The sequence below is a fragment of the Heterodontus francisci genome, chromosome 13 (genome assembly GCF_036365525.1).
Source record: "Heterodontus francisci isolate sHetFra1 chromosome 13, sHetFra1.hap1, whole genome shotgun sequence".
NCBI classification, from domain to species: domain Eukaryota; kingdom Metazoa; phylum Chordata; class Chondrichthyes; order Heterodontiformes; family Heterodontidae; genus Heterodontus; species Heterodontus francisci.
In genome coordinates this window covers 104,847,764-104,869,351 of record NC_090383.1, presented here as the reverse complement: position 1 = coordinate 104,869,351, position 21,588 = coordinate 104,847,764, and the positions used below count along the sequence as shown (strand labels likewise).

The 21,588-nt window shown below is 39.1% G+C and overlaps 2 protein-coding genes across 5 annotated transcripts in view; one reads left to right on the top strand and one right to left on the bottom strand.

Moving 5' to 3' along the window:
• The window catches only part of hyls1 (HYLS1 centriolar and ciliogenesis associated), a 25,134-nt gene extending 21,283 nt beyond the window's left edge, over positions 1-3,851 (top strand). For all 3 annotated transcript variants that reach the window (XM_068045325.1, XM_068045326.1, XM_068045323.1), the window contains 6 exons: positions 802-959; positions 1,329-1,389; positions 2,114-2,177; positions 3,009-3,090; positions 3,175-3,207; positions 3,607-3,851. In XM_068045325.1, coding sequence (XP_067901426.1) covers positions 802-959; positions 1,329-1,389; positions 2,114-2,177; positions 3,009-3,090; positions 3,175-3,207; positions 3,607-3,738 — 530 coding nt within the window. In that variant the 3' untranslated portion in view covers positions 3,739-3,851. The remainder of the gene's footprint in view (positions 1-801; positions 960-1,328; positions 1,390-2,113; positions 2,178-3,008; positions 3,091-3,174; positions 3,208-3,606) is intronic.
• mrpl4 (mitochondrial ribosomal protein L4) lies at positions 3,474-21,588 on the bottom strand. Of its 2 annotated transcripts, XR_010976276.1 has the most exons (10): positions 21,401-21,588; positions 14,534-14,615; positions 13,585-13,750; positions 11,573-11,624; positions 9,965-10,082; positions 9,066-9,172; positions 8,015-8,124; positions 6,491-6,564; positions 5,458-5,561; positions 3,929-4,016 (listed from the first exon to the last, which is right to left on the bottom strand). XR_010976276.1 is itself a non-coding variant. In XM_068045327.1 (9 exons), exons 1-9 carry the CDS (start codon positions 21,449-21,451, stop codon positions 3,871-3,873), a joined length of 906 nt encoding a protein of 301 aa, XP_067901428.1. In that variant the 5' UTR covers positions 21,452-21,587; the 3' UTR covers positions 3,474-3,870. The 2 variants fall into 2 exon arrangements, 1 of the variants encoding a protein (XP_067901428.1); XM_068045327.1 differs by lacking the exon at positions 5,458-5,561 and having other exon boundaries at positions 3,474-4,016; positions 21,401-21,587.

Below are 21,588 nucleotides of genomic sequence, written 5' to 3'. Positions count from 1 at the left end.
CAATGCTGTGGAACCTGGAATGTGTCCGAGATGATTTTCTGGAGCAATTTGTCGATTCTTCAACTAGGAAACAACTATTTTGGATCTAGTATTTTATGAGAAAGGGCTAATTAATAATCTGGTGGTAAAAGAACCTATAGGGAAAAGTGACCATAGTATGATAGAATTTTCATTAAGCTTGAAAAAGATTGTTCAATCCGAAATTAGGGTCTTAAATCTAAACAAGGGCAATTAGAAACGTATGAGGAGCAAGTTGGCCACAGTGGATTGGAAAACTACATTAAAAGGTTTGACGGTAGATAGGTAATGGCTAGTATTTAAAGAATTAATGCATGGTTTTCAAAAACGTACATTCCTTTAAGGCAAAAGAACTCAATAGGGAAAGTGAGTCAGCTGTGGCTAACAAAGGAAGTTAAAGATAGTATTAGATCAAAGAGGGAGGCTTATAAATTTGCCAAAAAAAGTCGTAAGCTGGAGGATTGGGAGAATTTTAGAATCCAGCAAAGGAGGACCAAGAAATTGATAGAGAATAGAATATGATTGTAAACTGGCAAGAAATATAAATATAGATTGTAAAAGCTTCTATAGATATGTATAAAGGAAAAAAATTAGCAAAGAGAAATGTGGATCCATTATAGGCAGAGATAGGAGAATTTATAAAGGGAAATTGCTATTACACATAGTAATTGATTGTAATCCTGAACTGAAAAGTACTGGAGAACTTTGTGTTGCTGTTTAAAGTAACATCACAACAGCTTCTTTATCGTTGGTTCTGTAATGTGTTAAACTTTTCTTAAAAAGATGCAGTCAGTGAATTGGGACAGCGAATCAGCAGATTCCAGACTCTTAGCAATGAAGCAGAGTCTGACACAGAAAGTGAAGAATTGAGCAGCACACCTGATACTGGAAATCTAACTCGAAGACCAAATTCTGTCCAACCATTCATCACAAGAGATCTGGTAATTAATGTGAACGGTGTCCTGGCTTTGCTTACTTTTGTACCAATTTGGGCCAGGGACATTTCTTTCTCCAGTACATTTAATTGCAACTAATACGTAGGATTAAAACTGCAGCATGAAATATATTCAAATAACGTGAGCAATTAATCTTCCAATGAGGACGTGTGTGTGGAAATAAAATTACACAAAACTGCTCTTTATAAAATTTTGATTTTTGAGATGTGGATAACACTGGTAAGGGTGTTGACCAACATATTGTACAAGAATCATGTGTAGGCCAGACTAGGCAGCTTCTCTTCTCTGAAGGTTTTTTGAAACTGTACAAACAAGGCATCATGCCAATTCAGAAATGTTTTCCTCCTTTTGCAGTGGAGCCATAGGCCTGCAGGGAGTGAAAGCTACGGTTATATTTCAAATGCTCCAAAATCATGTAAGTATTACGATTTCATCTTTCCTGTATGTTGGGTTCTTAAATTGAGAAACTATGTAAATCTTTTGTACAAAGGAACTAATGTCCTCTGAAACTATTCTTATCTCTATTTTAAGCTAAAGCATTACTAAAATCAAGAGGCTACGAGAGACCTTATTAAATATAGTTTTATACTGCCACTTCCTTGGTTTTGATTTGAGGAGACTGGTGTCTTTGCTTGCATTCTAAATCTGGCGCTGTCATCCCACAGTAAATCGTAGACACATGAAAAATAGTACTTAAGTAGTAATAGTAGTTGGTAATACTCATATCCAAATTAGAAGCTTGTAAGTTCACACCCTACTCCAGGATTGAACAGTCTGCACTGTACTGAGTTCAGTATTGTCAGAGATGTTATCTTTTATGTGACATTAGACTAGGGAAAACGTGCCTGTCAGGGTGTGCATAAAAGATCATCTAACACAATTCAAAGAGGAGAGTCTTCAAGTTCCTACCCAAAATTCCTCCATCCACCAAAAAAAAGTTGAACTGGCCATTTGTTTATGGGACTTTGCTGTGTGCAAATTGCTTGCCTCCATAATAGACTGTACACTCAATAGTAATTATTTGAATATAAAATGCTTTAGGATGTTCTCGAGTATGTGATGAGACAAAGTATAAACGCAAGTTTATTCTAATTGAAATGGTACAGTTATATGTTTAACTTTAATCAATGTTGTTGCAGTTATTAGGCCACTAATGGATCATCCTCACACAAGAAACATAAAGAAAAATGATCCTGTAGCAAAGTAAGTGCTGGATTTGTTAGTTGTTTTCCAGTTTTTAAAATCTGCAACAGAATTGGAACAAAATATTCCAACGTACTAAACTTTTGACTCTTGTGTTGTGTATATTTTCATCTTCCATTCCACTATCTCTTGCATTTTCCAGGATGTACAAGATATCCTCCCCTTTCCTGGCCCCATCCTGCTTTCTAGAGGGGCCATTTCTTCTGGGATATTTTTGTTCATTGTTCCATTGTGCTAACTTCTAGCTGCTTTTACTTGGCGCTTTCCCATGCAGCAGAAGCATCTGCTCATATTTTCCCACTGCAGTGCCCAGATATGGTTTTGCACGAGAGAACAATTGTACATGTATTTCCCTAATCCAGCTTTCTGTATTCAATGCCAATGAGACCAAATGCAGCTATTTTGCCATGTCTCTTTTGTACACTCATGAGATCCTAACCTCTGACTCATTTATTCAATTCTCCAGGACAACTTTCCCTCTGACCACCTTTAGTCTCCTACATTTATTTTTTGCTACATAAATGTACTTTAAACTTAACTTCAAGAATGTCCGGATGATTGTGATAATGCTGATTTTTGTTGCATCATGGTCAAATTTGTGCTTGTGAAGCCACTTGCTAAATATTAATACTGAATCTCATAACTTTAAAATCCTTAGTGAAGAGTGTTGAGACTTTTATTTCATCAGGCTAGAGCTGTTCTTACCTTTATTGAAGTGCCCTTGCCAACAGGACCAGTTTTCTTTAATTTTCACCAATTGAGCCAAGTGATAAGCTGCACATTAGGTGTCTGTTTGAGTAGAGATTTTAATACATAAATTGTGTTTTGTAGGTATTTTGAATATAAGCGAAACTGGGAAACTTTCAAAGCTCCTGGAGAAAAAGATAGGAAAGAACTGCGATGGGGAATAAGGGTATGTATTTCTATTCCTTGACCAGGACAACTGCAATTTTAAACTCTTCGATAATCATTTCAAGTATAACTTGTTCTTCCCTAGGAACAAATGCTTTATAAGAACCAACTACCTCTGGTGAGTCTTTTCTTTTGTCTCATTTACTACTGACTCCACTATCCCTTTTCCACAACCATTAATGTAAGTCAAGTTCCCTTGAATCATGGTGACACATTAACTTTAAAATAGCTGGTATAATTCTAAATTAAAAGATTACATGTTTTGCTGTTACTTGCAATATGGTAAAATTAATACCTGCTGCATCTACAGTATCATCACTGATTTTTGGAATAAAGTTGACATGCTTGATGGGCACTTATTATGTAACCGAACAGTAACAAATGTGAGAGTAATTTCAACTTTATTTTTGTTGTAAATGTTGCAAATCTGCCTTTTAAGTTGCTTTAGTTATGCTATTGCTAAGCCACAAGCTACTTTTAAATTTACTATCTTCTCTTTGAATTCATCCCACCATAGAAACCTCAACACATTTATGTTCCAAATGACTATGTTGTACCAACAGAGAAGAAAAGGTCTGCATTGCGATGGCAAATTAGACATGAACTAGCAAGTGGAGCCATTCCACAGAAGTTTTTCTGCCCTTTATAGTTGGATTAACTCGGTATACTTTTTATATAAATAACATCCTTTTGTAAGTGTGCAACTGCAATGAAGGCAACAATTTTATTGATTTTTATAAAATAAAAGTCCTCTTTTCTAAACTGGTTTTCCGCTTGATTCTCAAGGAAAGTCTCTGTAAGGTAGTTTGAATGGATAGAGGGGGGAGAATCTTGTATTGTGCCACAGCAACTTCTTCTCTAGAAAACTGACTGCATCCAATGTTAGAACCAAGGTCTCATGTTTCAGCATACTGTGAACATTCAGCCCTGAAAGAAAATAGAGCAATATTTCAGAAAGCTAATAAAACAGTAAAATCCAGACCAATTTAGAAACGGGTTTGCTTTGTGATTAAATGAAAATGTTTTTTGTTTTTACAGCTCATGATAGAAGTTTCCAGGTTAAAATAGAGTGCATATTAAATGTAGGATAAATCTTCAATATGGTTCCAATTACACCCAATGAAGACTGAAGCCTACTGTAGGAGAATGGACCTCTTAAAGTTGTCATTCATCCCAACAGATTGTCACCTTGCATGATTCTCTTCCCCAATAATTGTTATTCACATGCAAGTCTTGACTGAGTATTGGCAGGCTGTTTGCTAACAAAGGCATTGTAGAGCAATAGCAGCAGGATTGCTGGAGTCAACTTTAATTCAGACCTTGCCTATGACTCATACAGTTGGATAAATGAATGGCTGTGTTTGCTGACAATGCAACCACCAGATGGCGCAGTACTTGCACATGTGCAAATACAGCCTCATGCACTGAAACATCACTGTGATGTTTTTGGTAGCGGCCAGTAGTAAAGATGGCGCTGCTCAATTTATCTCCCTGCTCCCTCCCGCTCACAGTCTCTCTCTCCTTCTCCTTCCGTGCGGGAAAGAGAGACTGTGGTGGTGGGGGGGCAAGCAGACGTTGCAGTACGGGATGATGTTTTTGTGCACATGCGCAAATTAGTCCTGGCAAACTGGGTGCTGACATAGGCTGTGAATGCGCAGCACCATACTCACAGCAAGAGTCTGTTCTGCGCATATGCGAAGCTGGGAGCACTCTGATGTCTAACGCTGAACTGCATTGTCAGGAGTCACTTTGTAAATGAATTGGTCCAACAGGAGAACCTCTGACTGCTGTAATTCCCCTAGCACCAATAAAGTACGGAAATCTCTCTCAGAAGCAGATTAACTGGTCATACATATTTGAAATTTCACTGTTCAAATTAGCTGCCAGATTGACTGCACTTAATTAATTGGCTGTGAAACAGACATCTACCTCATTGATGAGCTTTTGGTCATCTGACCTACCTCCTTTTGTGGTTCGGGATCATTTTTGTTTTATAATGTTCCTGTGAAGCACCCGGAGATGTTTTATTTACGTGAAAGCTACTATATAAATGTTGTTGACAAGGCACTGTAAATGCAAGTTCTTTTTCTTACAGGCCATCTTCCACTGTATTTAAAAGGAACTTTGCCATCAATTCCATTTTAGAGCTTTCTGTACAAGAGCACGCTTGAAATGCAAGCGTGAAACTAAATACATAGCTGGTCTACTTAAAAAGTAACCTAAATAGGTAACTGTGCACTTTTCCTTAAGCACTGATTAGAAGAGAGAGGGGAAGAGTTAAGACAGTTTTTCAGAGTGATCAGAAATGGGTAGTTATGAAGTTTTGAAAGATGGAAATTTTCAAGGAATATTTTGTGGCTATCAGTACCTGTACATGTACTTCACATTCTGGTCTATTTGCTCAGGATTTTAACTGCTTCACATTAAATGGTTCATCTACTATAAATCATGCTGTCAGGATTTCACTGAAAACTAGTACAAAATGAAAAAGGAAAATAAATTTTAAAAATGGATGGAAACAATCCTAAAGAGTTAGATGCTATTCATTTTTGAATTGGTACTTTTACTGAAACATAATAAATCCCCTATTCTAACAAATCATTGATGCAATAGAAACAATGTACAGCAAATTGCAATCCACATATGGAGGAATACAAAGCAGGGTTTCGATATTGTACTGGTTAAAGATTGATTGCTAATGTGATGTTGTTTTGCCCTCACCCTTTAACCTTTTTCTAAAAGACATTGACCGTCTTCTGATAATACCCCTGGATAATCATTCTTTAGATAACTTGGAAAAAGACATCACAGTCCAACTCTATCTGGTCACATGCAATCTACAGACACCGATTAGGGATCAATGGCCAGTGATTAGGACTCAGAACCCCTGGCTGATTTCCACCCCCACTCTCCCTTGTCCAGAGACTAAAGGCCTGCTACCCGCCGTGTGTCGAGGTCGGGTCGGACACGCATAGTACAGACCGAGTCTGTGCAGTGAGCGAGTGAGCATCTCTATGATGTCATTGTGCTCATGCTGCAGCAGTGCAGCTTCCTTCCATTCCATCCATCTAAAAGTGGCAAGTACAGCAAGTGCACTATGGTCGGGTCGGGCAAAAATGGAATGACTCGGGCTGGGTCAGGCTTGGGTCCGATTTTTTTTTTCCCAGGCCTGAGCAGGCCTTTACCAGAGACACAGAAAGCAACTGTACTTCTGCAGCAGAGATATTAACATGGGTTCTTCCCATTTTGCAAAGCTTTGTATCACAGCGCATGGATTTACCTACTGAGCCACAGTGGCAAATGGGTTTGGAGCTATTTGATATGAATTGTTAGATATTCTGAAATTTTCTTTAAGTTTATTTTGGATCAAGCAATAAGTAATGCAGAAGAAACAATCTTACCTATAACAGGCATCACTGTTACAGTTTTAGAATATTTTGTTGCTGCTAAAATATTTTCTGGCATGTCTTCATTACTAAAGGAATGAACAGTAAGTGAATCAATTTCATAATACATAAACATTCAATTAAGTAATTATTCTATGTAATTTGAAGTATTGACATTTCCTCTTGGAAAAATAACTTGTTTTTCTCTAACACCAGCCTACTAATGAAAGTGCAGGGATATATGAAATTTGATTTGAGATTGTTAGGTTATTAATTGCACCAAAAAACAAGCATTGTTCTTTCAATGTTACCCAAATTGCCCAACTACAAAACTCAAAAGGGAAAAATTTCTAAAGGTAATGTTTTTTGTTGAAAGTACTGGTTCAGTTTCCAATTTTAAAATATCAACTTCTTACTATTGGATTACTTTGTCACTAGCAGTATCATTTTTAGTGCAGCTGCAACTCAATCACCGAGTTGATCCAGAGCCACCCCATCCCAGAAAAAAGTGTTAAACATAGGACATTGCATTTTAAATGAACTACTATGTAAGATGTTAACGTTAGTGCACTGCAGGAACAATCAAGCTGCAACGAAAGCCAAATTTACACTCCAATTGAATAATGGGGAAAAATACTGCTTTAGACACTTTTGAATATCTCTTCTAATTCTGAAGTCCACATTTGCAGAATCCCTTTAAAAAAAAAAGGTTCACTGAGTTCCTTTTCAACAGACTACTTATGTTGCTGTAGCTTGTAGGGTAGATAATGTGTTTGAGTAGTTCTTGCCAGGTTTAACATTGCTATTTAAGGAATTTCACACAATGTCAGATGGCTACAGTAAAGACTATGAATTATAAGGCTATGCTTGAAAGTAAAATCAACAGAAAACACATTTATTCTATGGATGTGGGTACTAGCAGCAAGACTGTATTTACTGCCTATTGCTAGTTCTTGATAAACTGAAGGTGAGCCTTATGTAGCTTTTGTTTTCACTGCTGAGTGGCTTCAGAGGGTTGGGCACAGATGGGCAGTACTCCATCCTAAAAAATTAGTGAATCAGTTGGATTCTTATGACAATCTAGCAACTTTCATGTTTGTTTCTTGACCACTAATGAGCAGATTTATTGAACTCAATTTCACAACTTACCTTGGTAAGATTTGAGCTAATGAGCTTATGGTAGCTAGTCCAATGCCACCATGATACCCTGTATGCTCAGATTCAAATAAAATGCATTTCAACTGCCTTTCCTTGCAACTACTTATTTGGTAGACTTCAGAATTTTCTTGACTAGCAGCTGAACACAATTCCCCAGAATGAGGCTAAAACCTGATTAAAAGCCAATCACAACTGAAAATTAAAGAATCAGATTCAGATCACTGGTGCATTTATTAATGTAAAGCAATTAAAGGCAATATTACATGTAAATTTTATTTTGTAGTGGATTAAAAAGCTTGTACTAATTACCCAAAATAGTTAACCCTCTGCTTATTGGAGTTTCACAAATATTACAACCTAGTACAAAGAACAAATACTTACACGTCTACAATAAGGACAGAATCTCCCCAGTGTCTATACCGTACCAAGTCAATAAGGTATTGAGGATCTGGGCTGGGCATTTCGAGGGAATTGATAATGTGCAGGTAATCCTAAAAATACAGCCATCAAAAGTTAATGCAAAATAACTGCAGCACATGAGTAGTATAAAAAAAAAAATTGGGTGAGAAGAATGATTGACATTGCATCAAGATGTAGCTTTGTTAGCAACTAGGCTGGCAAATAATTCAGTTTTTATAATTCAACTATCTGGCATGATTTGGAAAAAAAGCTGGAGAACAACCTAATTTGGAGATTTCTTCACGACGACGATCAGCACTACTCATTCAACTAGAGGCATATTTACACAGACAAGGCAGATTGAGAAAGATGGGAGGAGGCTGAAGTGGATGCTGGCATAGTTGGGCAAATGGCCTGTTTTTGTGCTGTGTAATGTCACTTTAACTCATCTGGGATGGTGGAGTTAAGAATTGAAAAAGCTTAACTATTGAAAGGCACTTCACTTAATAGCTTCCATATGATAATTAAATGAGGAAAATGCTTTCTGATTAGAATAAAAGTACTTCACAGTTTAAATCTTTGTTCATCCAACATTCTGATCTTTAGCATAGTGGGCCTTTATCCTCAGCAGGTATGACAAAGCTCTGTGTGGGCTGGAATTATTTTTGTATTGGAAATGCTCTTCATTTTCCTTTGTGCATAATTGCCAAAAGTCACAGGTTAAAAGTTACCAAAGAAACATTCATCAAGACCACACACTACTAAAGTACTTCCAAGAGGAATGTTTTGCTCTCCTTACACTACAATGTCTTTATCAGAAAAGATGCTCAGTTGTAATTTAGGTTCAGCTACCTTTGGATTATGCTGCATTCTTGATTAACCCAGAAACCTCAGCTGGTAATTAGGAATAAAATTGCCTTGGCTAGATATGCCACCTAGTGGTCACAACTGAAAAGTCTTGGTTTGGAGACACCAATAAGAGAAATAAAATAGATACAAATCATGGTTAGAAACAGCACTCACTAGTCCTTACCTGAGCAAACTTCATGGAGAGCGCCACTTTCAGACCCATTACACGAACTTTCATGGGCAACATATAATAATAACTAGTTGGCCCTCGAGGACCATGGGCAACACCACCTATAAAATGACACAATTTCTTTTTGATGGTTGATCATTTCTTTTTCATCCAGATCTTTGTCCAGCTCATATTTTGCTGACTGTTCCCTCTCCAAACTGGCTTGCATTGATTATTTCACTAGAAATAGTAAATAGTGGAAACCTTTCCCATTGTTCTTCCACACTACCATACTTTTAAGAGAACAGCAAATAAACATTTAAAGCAGAGCAATAGGGAGAGAGCAGCGTAGTGGAACTTGTTCTGGATTGCTCTGCAAAAAGCCAAATGCCACTTCCTGTAAATATCTATGGTTCTATGATTCTGCTTTAACCTATCCATTTCATTGTAGAATGTTATTGTAAGTATCAGAGCTAGGCTTTCCCTAATCAAGAAAAGTAACAATTCCTCTGGCAATTTACTAGATAGTTGATGAAGCACATTATTCAATTAAAAGAACACATTATTGGACAGGACTGAAAAGAAAGCGGCTATTGTAAAAGGTTAAGAATATGGTCAGCCTGTGCCATATTCTAGGAACACTATTGCCCTGGCTTCCGGAATACAAAAGATTGAAAAGAAAACGCCTGCAGATGAAAATGCTTCTCATTATAATGCTGAACAAATAAGGGAAGGGGGAAGAGGAGCTTTCCACAGCCTGTTATTTAGAATGAAATAAGTGCTTACTTTATTCATGTTTACAGTTTTGTTGTAAATAGAAGAAAACAGCAGAAATCTTCTGAAGTGAGCATGAATAAAAAGTTAAATTAACAGAACTACTGAAACGATTATCGATGCTTTAAACAGTAGATTACCTCCTCTCCATATTGGTGACCGGATGCTGCCATGACGTGCCCTGCCACTTCCTTTCTGTCGCCAGGGTTTCCTACCTCCACCTCGCACTTCAGCTCGAGTCTTCACCTTAGCATGGCTCTACGAATTTAGCAAGAGAACGGAACTAAACCAGATTTTCTTTCAGTATTTTTGCAGTCCTGATCTACATTACGGTGCTTGGGCCACAGCTGTTTACAATCTAAATAAATATTATTTCCAGAATTGCAGATAACACAAAACTAGGAGGGGATTTGGACAGGCTAAGTGAATGGGCAAGAATATGGCAGATGGAATACGTGAATAAGTGTGAAGCGATCCACTATGGTAGAAAAAACAAAGACAGAGTATTTCTGAAATGGAGAGAGGTTGGGAAGTGTTGATGCCCAAAGAGACCTTGGCGTCTTTGTTCACAAGTCACTAAAAGCTAGTATGCAGGTGCAGCAGGCAATTAAGAAGGCAAATGGAATGTTAGCCTTCATTGCAAGGGGATTTGAGTACCGGAGTAACAATGTATTGCTTCAATTGTATAAAGCATTGGTGAGACCGCACCTGGAGCATTGTGCAGTTTCTGTCTCCTTATCTAAGGAAGGATATACTTGCCATAGAGGGAGTGCAACCAAGGTTCACCAGACTAACCCTGGGATGGCAAGATTATCTTATGAGGAGAGGTTGCAGAAACTGGGTCTGTATTCTCTAGAGTTTCGAAGAATGAGGGTGATCTCTTTGAAACTTATAAAATTTGTACAGGGCGTGACAAGGTGGATGTGGATAGGATGTTTCCTCTGGCTGGTGAGTCTAGAACAAGGGGACACAGTCTCAGGATAAGGGGCAGGCCATTTAGGACTGAGAGGAGGAGGAAATTCGTTACTCAGAGGGTAGTGAATCTGTGGAATTCTCTACTCCAGAGGGCTGTGGAAGCTCAATTGTTGAGCATGTCCAAGACAAAAATTGCCAGATTTCTGAATGCTAACAACATGGGTGGTTGTTGGTCGGCACAGACCCGGTGGGCCGAAGGGCCTGCTTCAGTGCTGTATCTCTCTATGACTCTATCAAGGGATATGAGGATTGTGGGGAAAAATGGCAGAGGTAGATGATCAGCCATGATCTGTTTAAATGGTGGAGCAGGCTCGACAGGCCAAATGGCCTACTCCTGCTCCTATTTCCTATGATCCTATTCCAGTGTTAAAGTATGAAAACAGTTTATTTAAATTTAATTTGCATTCTCCTTGAATTTAGAATCCAAGTATTTAAAATTACAGTATGATAGGGAGAGCACACGGACAATAAAACTTTCCTCCAGGGTACTGAAAATCTAGAACTCCTTCTCTGCCTCACAAAAAAGCTGTGATGCTGATTCAATGGAAATTTTCAAGACTAAGATTTTTTTTTCATTAAGGGTATCAATGAATGTAGAACAAAAGCAGTAAATGGCGTTAAGATACAGATAAGCCATGATCTATTTAAATGGCTGACAGGCTGAAAGAGCTAAATGGCCTACTCCTATTCCTAAATCATGAACTTGAAAATAAACCAAGTTGTGAACCGAACAGCCTGCATTCTGAACAAACAGAAAAAGAAAATGAACTTACTATTCTTTTAAAGTTTTTCTGCCAAATTGCCACTTCATGTAGAATATCAATTCTATTTAAAAACAAATAAAACGAATCATTAGCATTTGATTTCTGAAGTAGCAAGTGTAAACACATCATATTGGTCAACATGAGTTCAAATAAGTATGGTATTATTGTGGATAAGAAGTGCAACAATTTCTCCAAGAATTGCATTTGAATGCACTACTTTTCATGCAGCTGAAAATTACAACAAAAACTTGGTGTATTTTTGACCCCCAAGGGCAAAGCAGACCACTAGATTAGCACCTCATCAACTAGCCTAAATCTTCACTCCCTCTGCCACCAGCATACAGTGCCCAAGGTGTATTCTATCTATGAGGTGCACTGCAGCAATTTCTGACAGTTTCACAGCAGCTCCTAAAGCTACAACCTCCACACCAAGATAAGGGCACCAGGTGAACTGAAGCAGTATCAATTTCCAAGTTCCCAAGTCACACATCATCTGAACTGGGACTTAGATCACTGCTCCTTCATTATCGTTGGGGCAAAATTCTAGAACTCCCTACCCAACAGCATTGTATGAGTACCTTCGTCACATGGACTTCAGCGTTTCAAGAAGGTCCATTACTAAGTGCAACTAGTGATCAGTAGTCTTACCAGCAATGTTCCCTCTAATTTCTCCTTGCTGTGTGCAGCCTGTTCCACTGTGCAGCCCCTTTAAGATCACCGCACATGTGCGCATCTTAAAGGGAACACTGGTTGTACGTGGCCTGCTGTTCCCTCTGCTGTACATTCTGAATTGCAGCCACATCCACGCAGATTAAGAGAACATTGCTTCCCAACAATACCCACATCCGGAGAATGAATGAAAAAATCTTGCCCCTCAGGAGAGGCATTTAGGCTTTTTATAAAACTTACAATTCACATTCTTGAGATTACTGAGAGTTCCATTACAGGAAACTGAATGTTTTAAGTGAATATAATATACAAATAGAAAGTATTAACTTGCAGCATCTTAGCAAACTAAGCCTGTTTTTTAACTTTTGTAATTTTAAGTAGCTTTTTAATTTGCCTTTCCTTTGGATGCTATGAATTCTACCAAGAGAATGAATCAGCAGCATATCCTCCAACTCACCATAAACAATGCCATGTAAGATTTTAAAAGTTTTGTGTAGAGTGCACTTCTTGCACGTGTCACACATACTTCCTGCAACAGATTTCTGTCCTATCTGCCTATCACACTTAAACTTACCATGCATTATAGTTGCCTTCTTCTACCCCCCTCTTCAGACTGTGGCACTGCTCTCCAAAGTGCCACCACCTCAGGTTGATTAAAATTGAGCCTGTTGCCCAATGGCCCCTTGCTGCTTCTCTGATTACTGAGCCCCCCCTTCCCCCATCCCAAGGTGGCTGTGTACCACCTCGCTGCTGCTTCTCCTATGACTCAATTACTCGACCTCTTCCTCCTGGCCCCACATTGCAAAAGCCATGGTTTTGGGAGTACAGGTTCAGTGCTCAAAATGCTATATGTACTTTTGCTATCATAGTAATTGTATTTAAAAGTAGTAAGAATACATTTTCAATTATTTAGTAGCTATTAATCAGTTGTCCTGATAATACATTGAACCTTACATATCAAACAGCATTTCCTCTAGACTCACTTGTGAGCAATACTTCAGGAGACCCATTAGTTAGTAAATTAAGCTGTATCTTAGATAGGGACTAATTTATGAACTCAGTAGAGTTCATTAGAAAAAAATACAATTTCAATGTTCTAATTGTTTTAGGATTACGATGTTCAGTAAATTTAAGTCTTCACTTGTTTCTACATTTATTTGTATAATTGTGCACATAGCCTAATACCATAGGGAAACAAGCTGATTATACAGTGCCAAACTAATACAATCACGATTAATCTTTTCCTTTAAAACAGTCAGAAAAGATAATGGAACATGAAAACAATCGTAAATGAGTGAATTTGATAATATTTCAATTTTTGTTGCAATCTTAAAATATAGTGAATACATTACCTTGGAGGTACTGCAAAGACATCAGGATGCAAATCAACAATGCCTAACTTGTCATCAGTATAGCTCTGCAGAGACTCTAGCCAGGCCTGTCTGGGCTTCAGATGTGAAGGAACTGCTATTTCACACTTTCTCAGAACGGGCAGCCCAGATTCAATTGGGGATGGTCCTGAAATGTATTAACCAGATTATGAATGCTGCCATAACCTGTCCTTGAATACAATGATAGCAGTTAAAACTATGTTGTGAGAAAATTCTATTGCTAAGACTCCATTAAAAAATGTAAATTTAAAAACACATTCCACCTCAGGCTGAACTCAAAGTGCCCAAGTAAATAAAGCCTACCATGGCTCTTACAACTTTGGCTGCAGCAAATGAGTGACCATTGAGCTACTGAAATCAGAATTCCCTAGAACTACAGGCTGGCTGCTGGTTTTGCTTGGTTTTTCTCTTCAAGTAGCCAACTTTATTGGTCACTTTATTACTAACATCTAGAATAACTTCTCCATCACCTTTTGGTTTCAGTCGGCCTGATTTTTTTCTACATAAACTATAAGCTATAGGCAATAACTGTATTCACTGCTTTATTGCTTAGTCAAAAAAAACAGCTACAATTTAAATTGCAGACAGCAAAAGGTAATTTGGGATGCTGAGGCCATTAGGACCAGAAAGTAATATTATCACCCTGGGATAATCGGATCAAAACTAGAGGCTGTTAATAATGTTGTCGCAGAAGAGAGTCTAATTTCTTTAATAGAGGATTATCACAAAGGAGGCACTGTGATAATGCCCTAATGAATTGTACAAAACTTTTAGGATAGATGGATCTTCTCCTGGCCAACTGAATAAAAAGCACAAACTGAAGTCAGACTATCGCTACAAACTGAGGGGAGGGTGGGCCCTGTGCTTAGGTGCTTCATTAAACCGAAGAAAACAACACTGAATAGCATACCTTTTTTTCCTATCTCAAATAAGTTTCCTTGGAGATGGAGATTGGATGGCAACTCACTTCCTCCAGATAGAGTTGACACAAACTATTTCAAGAGGAAAAGAAAGCATTTTAATTAAAGCAATGCAGTACACTAAAATATTGTCCCACTGGGCTGTGGCACACACTAAACTCTGTATTTATCCATTTAATTAAAAAAAGTTTTTCCTTTGACTCATCAGACATGAGATAAACACGATCAAGACCTGAAACTGGGCTAGTTTCATTCATTTTTCAGAAGCAAGTTTACAACAGTTGCACTTCGTAAACGTACTTATAAAACTAATAAAACCACTGTAGTGTCATATTTTTCAGAAAGTCTGGAAAGAACTCTTTCTCCAATCAGTTTTTAGATCTCTGAAAGCTGTATTATTAGATATAACTGGTCAGGAATTATTTTTGTCTGTCCAATCTCTCTCTTCCATTTATGGCACAATGGCAGCATATTACATCAAGCATGGGGCATCATGTAACACTTGATAAGGGCATTTAATTACAGAAAGACTGTGTTTAACAGTTGTGGTAATTTAAATGTCAAATGGAAAGCAGAATATATGTTAATTATAAGTTGTATAGCCTATGGAGAACAGTCAGAATGTGTATAACAGGCGATAACTGATACTTAAGATTTCAGTGGTCTAGACAGATCTAGGCAAGCGCAGATCATATCCTATGCCTCAGGACATTATCTCCCCAGCATAATGAATAGGATAAATTTCCAGGAAAGGAATCTGGTAAAGTAATATTAGTGCACATATCAGGATATTTATCAGCTGTGGCTTTGGAGCAGCACTCTCAATTTAGAGTCAAAAGATTATGGGTTGAAGTCCCATTTCAGAGACTACAGCACAAAATCTAGGCTGACACTCGAGAGCAGACTCGAGGCAGTGCTGGTTTTTGGATGACGTTAAAGCAAGGCCCCGCCTGCCCTCTCAGGTGGATGTAAAAGATTACATAGCACTATTTTGATGAGAAGTGGGGAGCGGGGGGGTTCTTTCCAGTATCCTGGCCAATATTTATCCCTCAACCAACCTTACTAAAAACAAATTATCTGGTCATTATTACATTGTGGGTTGGGGGATCCTGTTGTGTGCAAATTAGCTGTGATTACAATGGTGACTACACGTCAAAAGCATTTCATTGGCTATAAAGCATTTTGGGACGCCAAGGCCATGAAAGGCACGATATAAATGTAAGTCTTTCTTGATGCCAAGATAATGTCAAAGTGCACAGCCTGTTTTAATTACGGCATGCAGGAAAATGAGAAAATGTAAAAGATAGAGACGATGAGAGATAATTTGCATGAGAAAAAAGAAGACAAACAGAAAAAAGGTGGGCTACGAGACAGTAAGATACAAAGTTATTTCAAAAATCTATCCATGAATAACACAACCGGAAATCAGGTAGTTTCAATTGGGACTAAAGAGAAATGATGTTGAAATAAAGATGCCCTTCACCTGACTGTCAAAAATTTTTCAAATCAGTACAGTTAGTGGAAGAAACAGTTTAGTGAACTAAAGATATTTCCAAAGATATTTTGGAAATTGTAGTTAATGACTGACATTTCCTTCCCCTGTAATCTGCAATGCATACAACAACTTACATTTATCTAGCACCTTTAACATAGCAAAACATCCCAAAGTGCTTCAGTGGACCATTATTAAACAAAAATTGACACTGAGCCACACAAGATACTGGCCTAGATTTTGCAGTCAGCAGTGAATAAATGGCAACAGCTGTTCATTACACTTACACTTTCCCACAGACTTTCTATAGGCTTTTGCATGGGAACTTGCAGTGTTTAGAAATCTATTTCAGCACAGCATCCTCGACAAATGATCTGGTACTTGTGTAAACAGGGAAAGCAATTCTATCTCCTTAACCAATCAAATTGAAGAATTCATAATGAGTTGCAGAGTCTGAAGCAAGAAGTGTAAGTTTGAATTAAAATCAAGAAATGCTGGAAATACTCAGCAGGTCTGGCAGCATCTATGGAGAGAAGAGCAGAGTTAACGTTTCAGGTCAGTGACCCTTCTTCAGTGTAAGTTCGAATAGTTGGCTCACTGCCAAATCAGAACGTGAGCGCGATTGGATTGAGACAGATAATAGAGACAGAAAGAAAAAGTTGTAATTTTTAATTTTTTTTTAAATCTCCAGGGATTGGTATTCAGACCACTACTTTTCTTGATCTATATTAATGACCCAGACTTGGGTGTGCAGGACCAACAATTTCAAAATTTGGAAGTATTGTGAACTATGATAGTGATACACTTAAAGAGGACATAGACAGGCTGGTGGAATGGGTGGACACATGACAGATCAAATTTAATGTAGGGATGTGTGAAGTGATACATTTTGGTATGAAGAGCGAGGAAAGGCAATATAAAATATATAAAAGGATACAATTCCAAAGGGGGTGCTGGAGTATAGGAACCTGGGATATAAGTATAAGCACAAATTGTTGAAGATGGAAGAGCAGGTTGGGAAAGTGGTTAATAAGACTTCATAAATCAGAGTACAAAACCAAGGAAGTTATGGTGAAACTTTATAAAACACTGGGTCAGCCTCAAATGGAGTATTGTGTCCAGTTCTGGGCACAACACTTTGGGAAGGATGTAAAGACATTGGAGAGGGTGCAGAAAAAATTTCCGAAAACTGTTCTGGGGATGAGAGACTTCAGTTATGTGGAAAGATTGGCGAAGCTGGAGCTATTCTTCCTAGAGTAGAGAAGGTTCAGAGGAGATATGTCCTAGGTGCAACCATCCTCAGCTGCTTCATCAATGACCTTCCCTCCATCATAAGGTCAGAAGTGGGGATGTTTGCTGATGATTGCACAATGTTCAGCACCATTCACGACTCCTCAGATACTGAAGCAGCCCATGTCCATATGCAGCAAGACCTGGACAACATCTAGGCCTGGGCTAATAAGTGGCCAGTAACATTCGTGCCAGGCAATGACCATCTCAACAAGAGAAAGAATTTAACCATCTCCTCTTGATATTCAATGGCATTACCATTGCTGAATTTCCCGACTATCAACATTCTGGGGGTTACCATTGACCAGAAACAGATCTAGACCAGCCACATAAATGCTGTGGCTACAACAGCAGGTCAGAGGCTAGGAATACTGCAGCAAGTAATTCACCTCCTTACTCCCCAATGCCTGTCCACCATCTACAAGGCACAAGTCAGCAGTGTGATGGAATACTCTCCACTTGCCTGGATGAGTGCAACTCAACACTCGAAGCGCAACACCATCCAGGACAAAGCGGCCTGCTTGACTGGCACCCCATCCACCACCTTCAACATTCACTCCATCACCAACACACAGTGGCAACAGTGTGTACCATCTACAAGATGCACTGCAGCAACTCACCAAGGCTCCTTTGACAGCACCTTCAATACCCATGAGCTCTACCACCTAGAAGGACAAGGACAGCAGATACAGGAGAACACCAGTACCTGCAAGTTCCCCTTCAAGCCACACACCATCCTGACTTGGAACTATATTGCCGTTCCTTCACTGTCGCTGGGTCAAGATCCTGGAACTCCCTTTCTAGCAGCACTGTTGGTGTACCTACATTCCAGGGACCGCAGAGGTTCAAGAAAGAAGCTCACCACCACCTTCTCAAGGGAAATTAGGGATCGACAATAAATGCTGGCCTAGCCAGCGATGCCCACATCCCACAAGTTAATAAAAAAAATTGATAGAAGTGTTCAAAATCATGAGGGGTCTGGACACAGTAGATAGAGAGAAACTATTCCCATTGGCAGAAGGGTCAAGAACCAGAGGACACTGATTTAAGGTGATTGACAAAGGAAACAACGGCAAAATGACGAAAAACGTTTTTACATTGTGAGTGGTTAGGATCTGGAATGCACTACCTGAGAGTGTGGTGGAGGCAGATTCAACTGTGGCTTTCAAAGGGGAATTGGATAATTATCTGAAGCGAAAAAAATTTCAGGGCTATGGGAAAAGGCAGGGTCGTGGGACTAGTTCAGTTGCTCTTACAGACAGCTGGCATGGACACGACTGGGCGATGGCCTCCTTCTGTGCTGTTAGCATTCTATGAATTAAAATCTGAAGAAATGAGACTCCGCACACGTAGAAGTTATTTTTCAGAGCCAGAGAGGTTGTTTGGCAGTAATTGAGACATATCATGCCGTTATTTACTTACAGTGGAATGGACCAGTCCTAACTTTTTCTGGTGTGTTTGGTGTTTATTTATCATGTAAATATGGCAACTTCACACCCTTTTGTGTGTTTCAAGCCAGGTATCTTGGCATAATTCAGGTATAGCGCAATTTCTGGAAGAGCAGGGAAACTCAGACAACAATATTCTGATTTGTGCCTTTAACTGTGCATGACTGGTTGCTGGAAATTGCTGTCCAATTTACTATTCAATAACAGTAAGCAAAATTCGAGCCATTAGGACAGGTGAACAAAAGCTTGGTCAAAGAGATGGGTTTTATGGAGCATCACTAAGCCTGGTGACTTTTCAACTTGAGTCCCACAAATTTTTTGTATTTTCCTTTTAAATATTTATTGTGTTGATAGTGGTTGATGTGACAATGGCATTGAATAAGTTTTTGGTGGCAGAAAAGCTAAGTGTGTAAATGAGCTATTCTTTAAAGCAGAAATATGTATTCTTACTAACTGACTTGATTAGCGGCATAAAGGTCAGACTGAGGTCAAACGAGATGCCAAGGTTACAATCCACCTGAACAAACAGCTGAGAAGATGTGAAACCAAAGGATGGAAAGCAGTGTGCTGAAACAACGCAATCAACTTCAGTGCTTTCAACGATCCAATTACAGATTTAGGATAGTAGCGGGATGCAGGCTGAAGATAATCTGACACTGGTGATGGAATTAGTAACATAAACACTGAAAATAACAACTTGTATTCATATAATGCCTTTAATGTTGTAAAATGTCCCATGGCACTTTACAGGAGATTCATAAAACAAAACTTTGATACTGAGCCACATGATGAGATATTAGGGCAGATTACCAAAATCTTGGTCTTGTCTCTTTGAGGAAAGCAAAGTAGAAAGACAGAGAGGCTTAGGGAGGGAATTCCAGAACTTAGGGCAGTGGCATCTAAATGCACAATCCTCAATGGTAGTAGTAGTGGGGATCTGCCCAAGGGCAGGTCCTCTGCTCATTTCTCCATGCCTCATGGTCCTGTGCTTTCTTCTTCAGTTGCTCATAAGAGCCTCCCATTTTTTAAGTTCCATGAGAAATGAGCAATATGACGATGGAAAATGTACATGAGGTGGTTTCCTGTTACCTTCCTCATGTGTACTTTAAAAGAAACACAAGTCCACTTCCTGTAGGATTCTCCACCTGTAAGCAGCTGTTGTCCCTTGAGGTGCTATCACCACTGAAAGTTTGCTGGTTCCAACATTGGCCATGGCGCGTAACCCCGAGCATTGGACTGTTATCTGGGCCCCAGGCAACTTGCAAAAGAGCAGGGATGACCGCCCCGAGGTCTCAAATGACCCTGCTAACCTCTCACCGATGGTGGAGCAATTAAAATCAGGGATGTTAGAGAGGCCAGAATTAGAGAAGCGCAGAGATCTAGGAAGATTGTGGAGCTGGAAGTGATTAGAGATAGGAAGGGGCGAGGCCATGGAGGGATTTGAAAACAAGAATGAGAATTTTAATGGGTGAACATGAGTTGGTATGTGTTAGGACACAGGCAGCAGACTTTTCAATCACCTCAAGTTTATGGAATGTGGGAGGCAGGCCAGGATGAGAGTTTCAAGAGATCAAATGAGGCAGGGGCAGAGTCAGTTTATATGACAGAGATGGAAAAAGGTGATCTCAGTGATGGAGCGGATATGTGATCAGGAGCTCATCTCATGGTCAAATATGAGACCAAGGTTACTAACTGTCTGGTTCAGCCGCAGACAGTTGCCAGGGAGAGGGGTGGAGCCAGTAGTTAGGGAATAGAGTTTGTGGCAGGGACCGAAGGCAATGACTTTGGTCTTACCAATATTTAGTTGAAGGAAATTTCTGCTCATTTGGTATTGGATGTCAAACAAGCAGTGAGACAATAGAGGGATCATAGGTGGTGGTGAGGTAGAGCTGAGTGTCATCAACATACTTGTAGAAACTGATGCTCTGTTTAGGGCAACAAGTTACTTAAAAAGCACAATATCCAAAACTACAGAAGCTAACATTTTCAATGCACACCAGTTGTCACTATACCTAGTGACTGAAACATTTTTACGGGAATTATGTGGCAGAATAACCTGACATCTCAGAAGATGAAAGGAAATAAATCCTTCAGGGTTAAACTTAATCAAGTTCCTTTAAAATAGACTATCTTATTATGTAGGAAGCAGGAAAGCAAAAATAGATTTTGCATTACAAGACGGTGTTGATCTATTTTTAAAAGTTTCTTTGAAAACTGTTTAGAGATGAATTGGATTAATGTGAATTATCGCAATTCTACATTTTACAAATGAAGGTATTTGTCTACGTACTGCTGCTGTGACATCATGAACTGTGCAAAGGACAATCATGTTGTCACACACAGCAGGTCCACATTTACACAAAATATCTATTCCTAACCTGTCTGGAACAAAAAATAAACAACAGATGTCCGTAAGTGCACTGATATCTTCCCTTTTTACAGATTTTGTGTATCTATGTGTCTGGCATTTCAACAGGCCACAGTTAGTGAAGATTCAACCTTCTGTCAATAACATAAAATGACATTTTAAAAAACAGCAATTATCTGAACGGGCTGCGGCTGTGCCCTTTTAAAATGCTTCAGACACGCTTGGGATGAGGTTCAGGGCCCGGCGCTTCCTCCCTTACCCTTTTCCCGAAATCCCTGCAACACATGCGGATAACCCGAGAAATCATCATCGTCCGCCTTTAATCGCTTAATGTCCGCCCACGGCGCCACTTTGCAAACCTGCTGTTTCTCAACCAATCCGGCTCCGACTGTTGGACGGCAGACAACGTCGCTGGGGAGAGCGATGGGCACCCAGCCTCGCGAGACT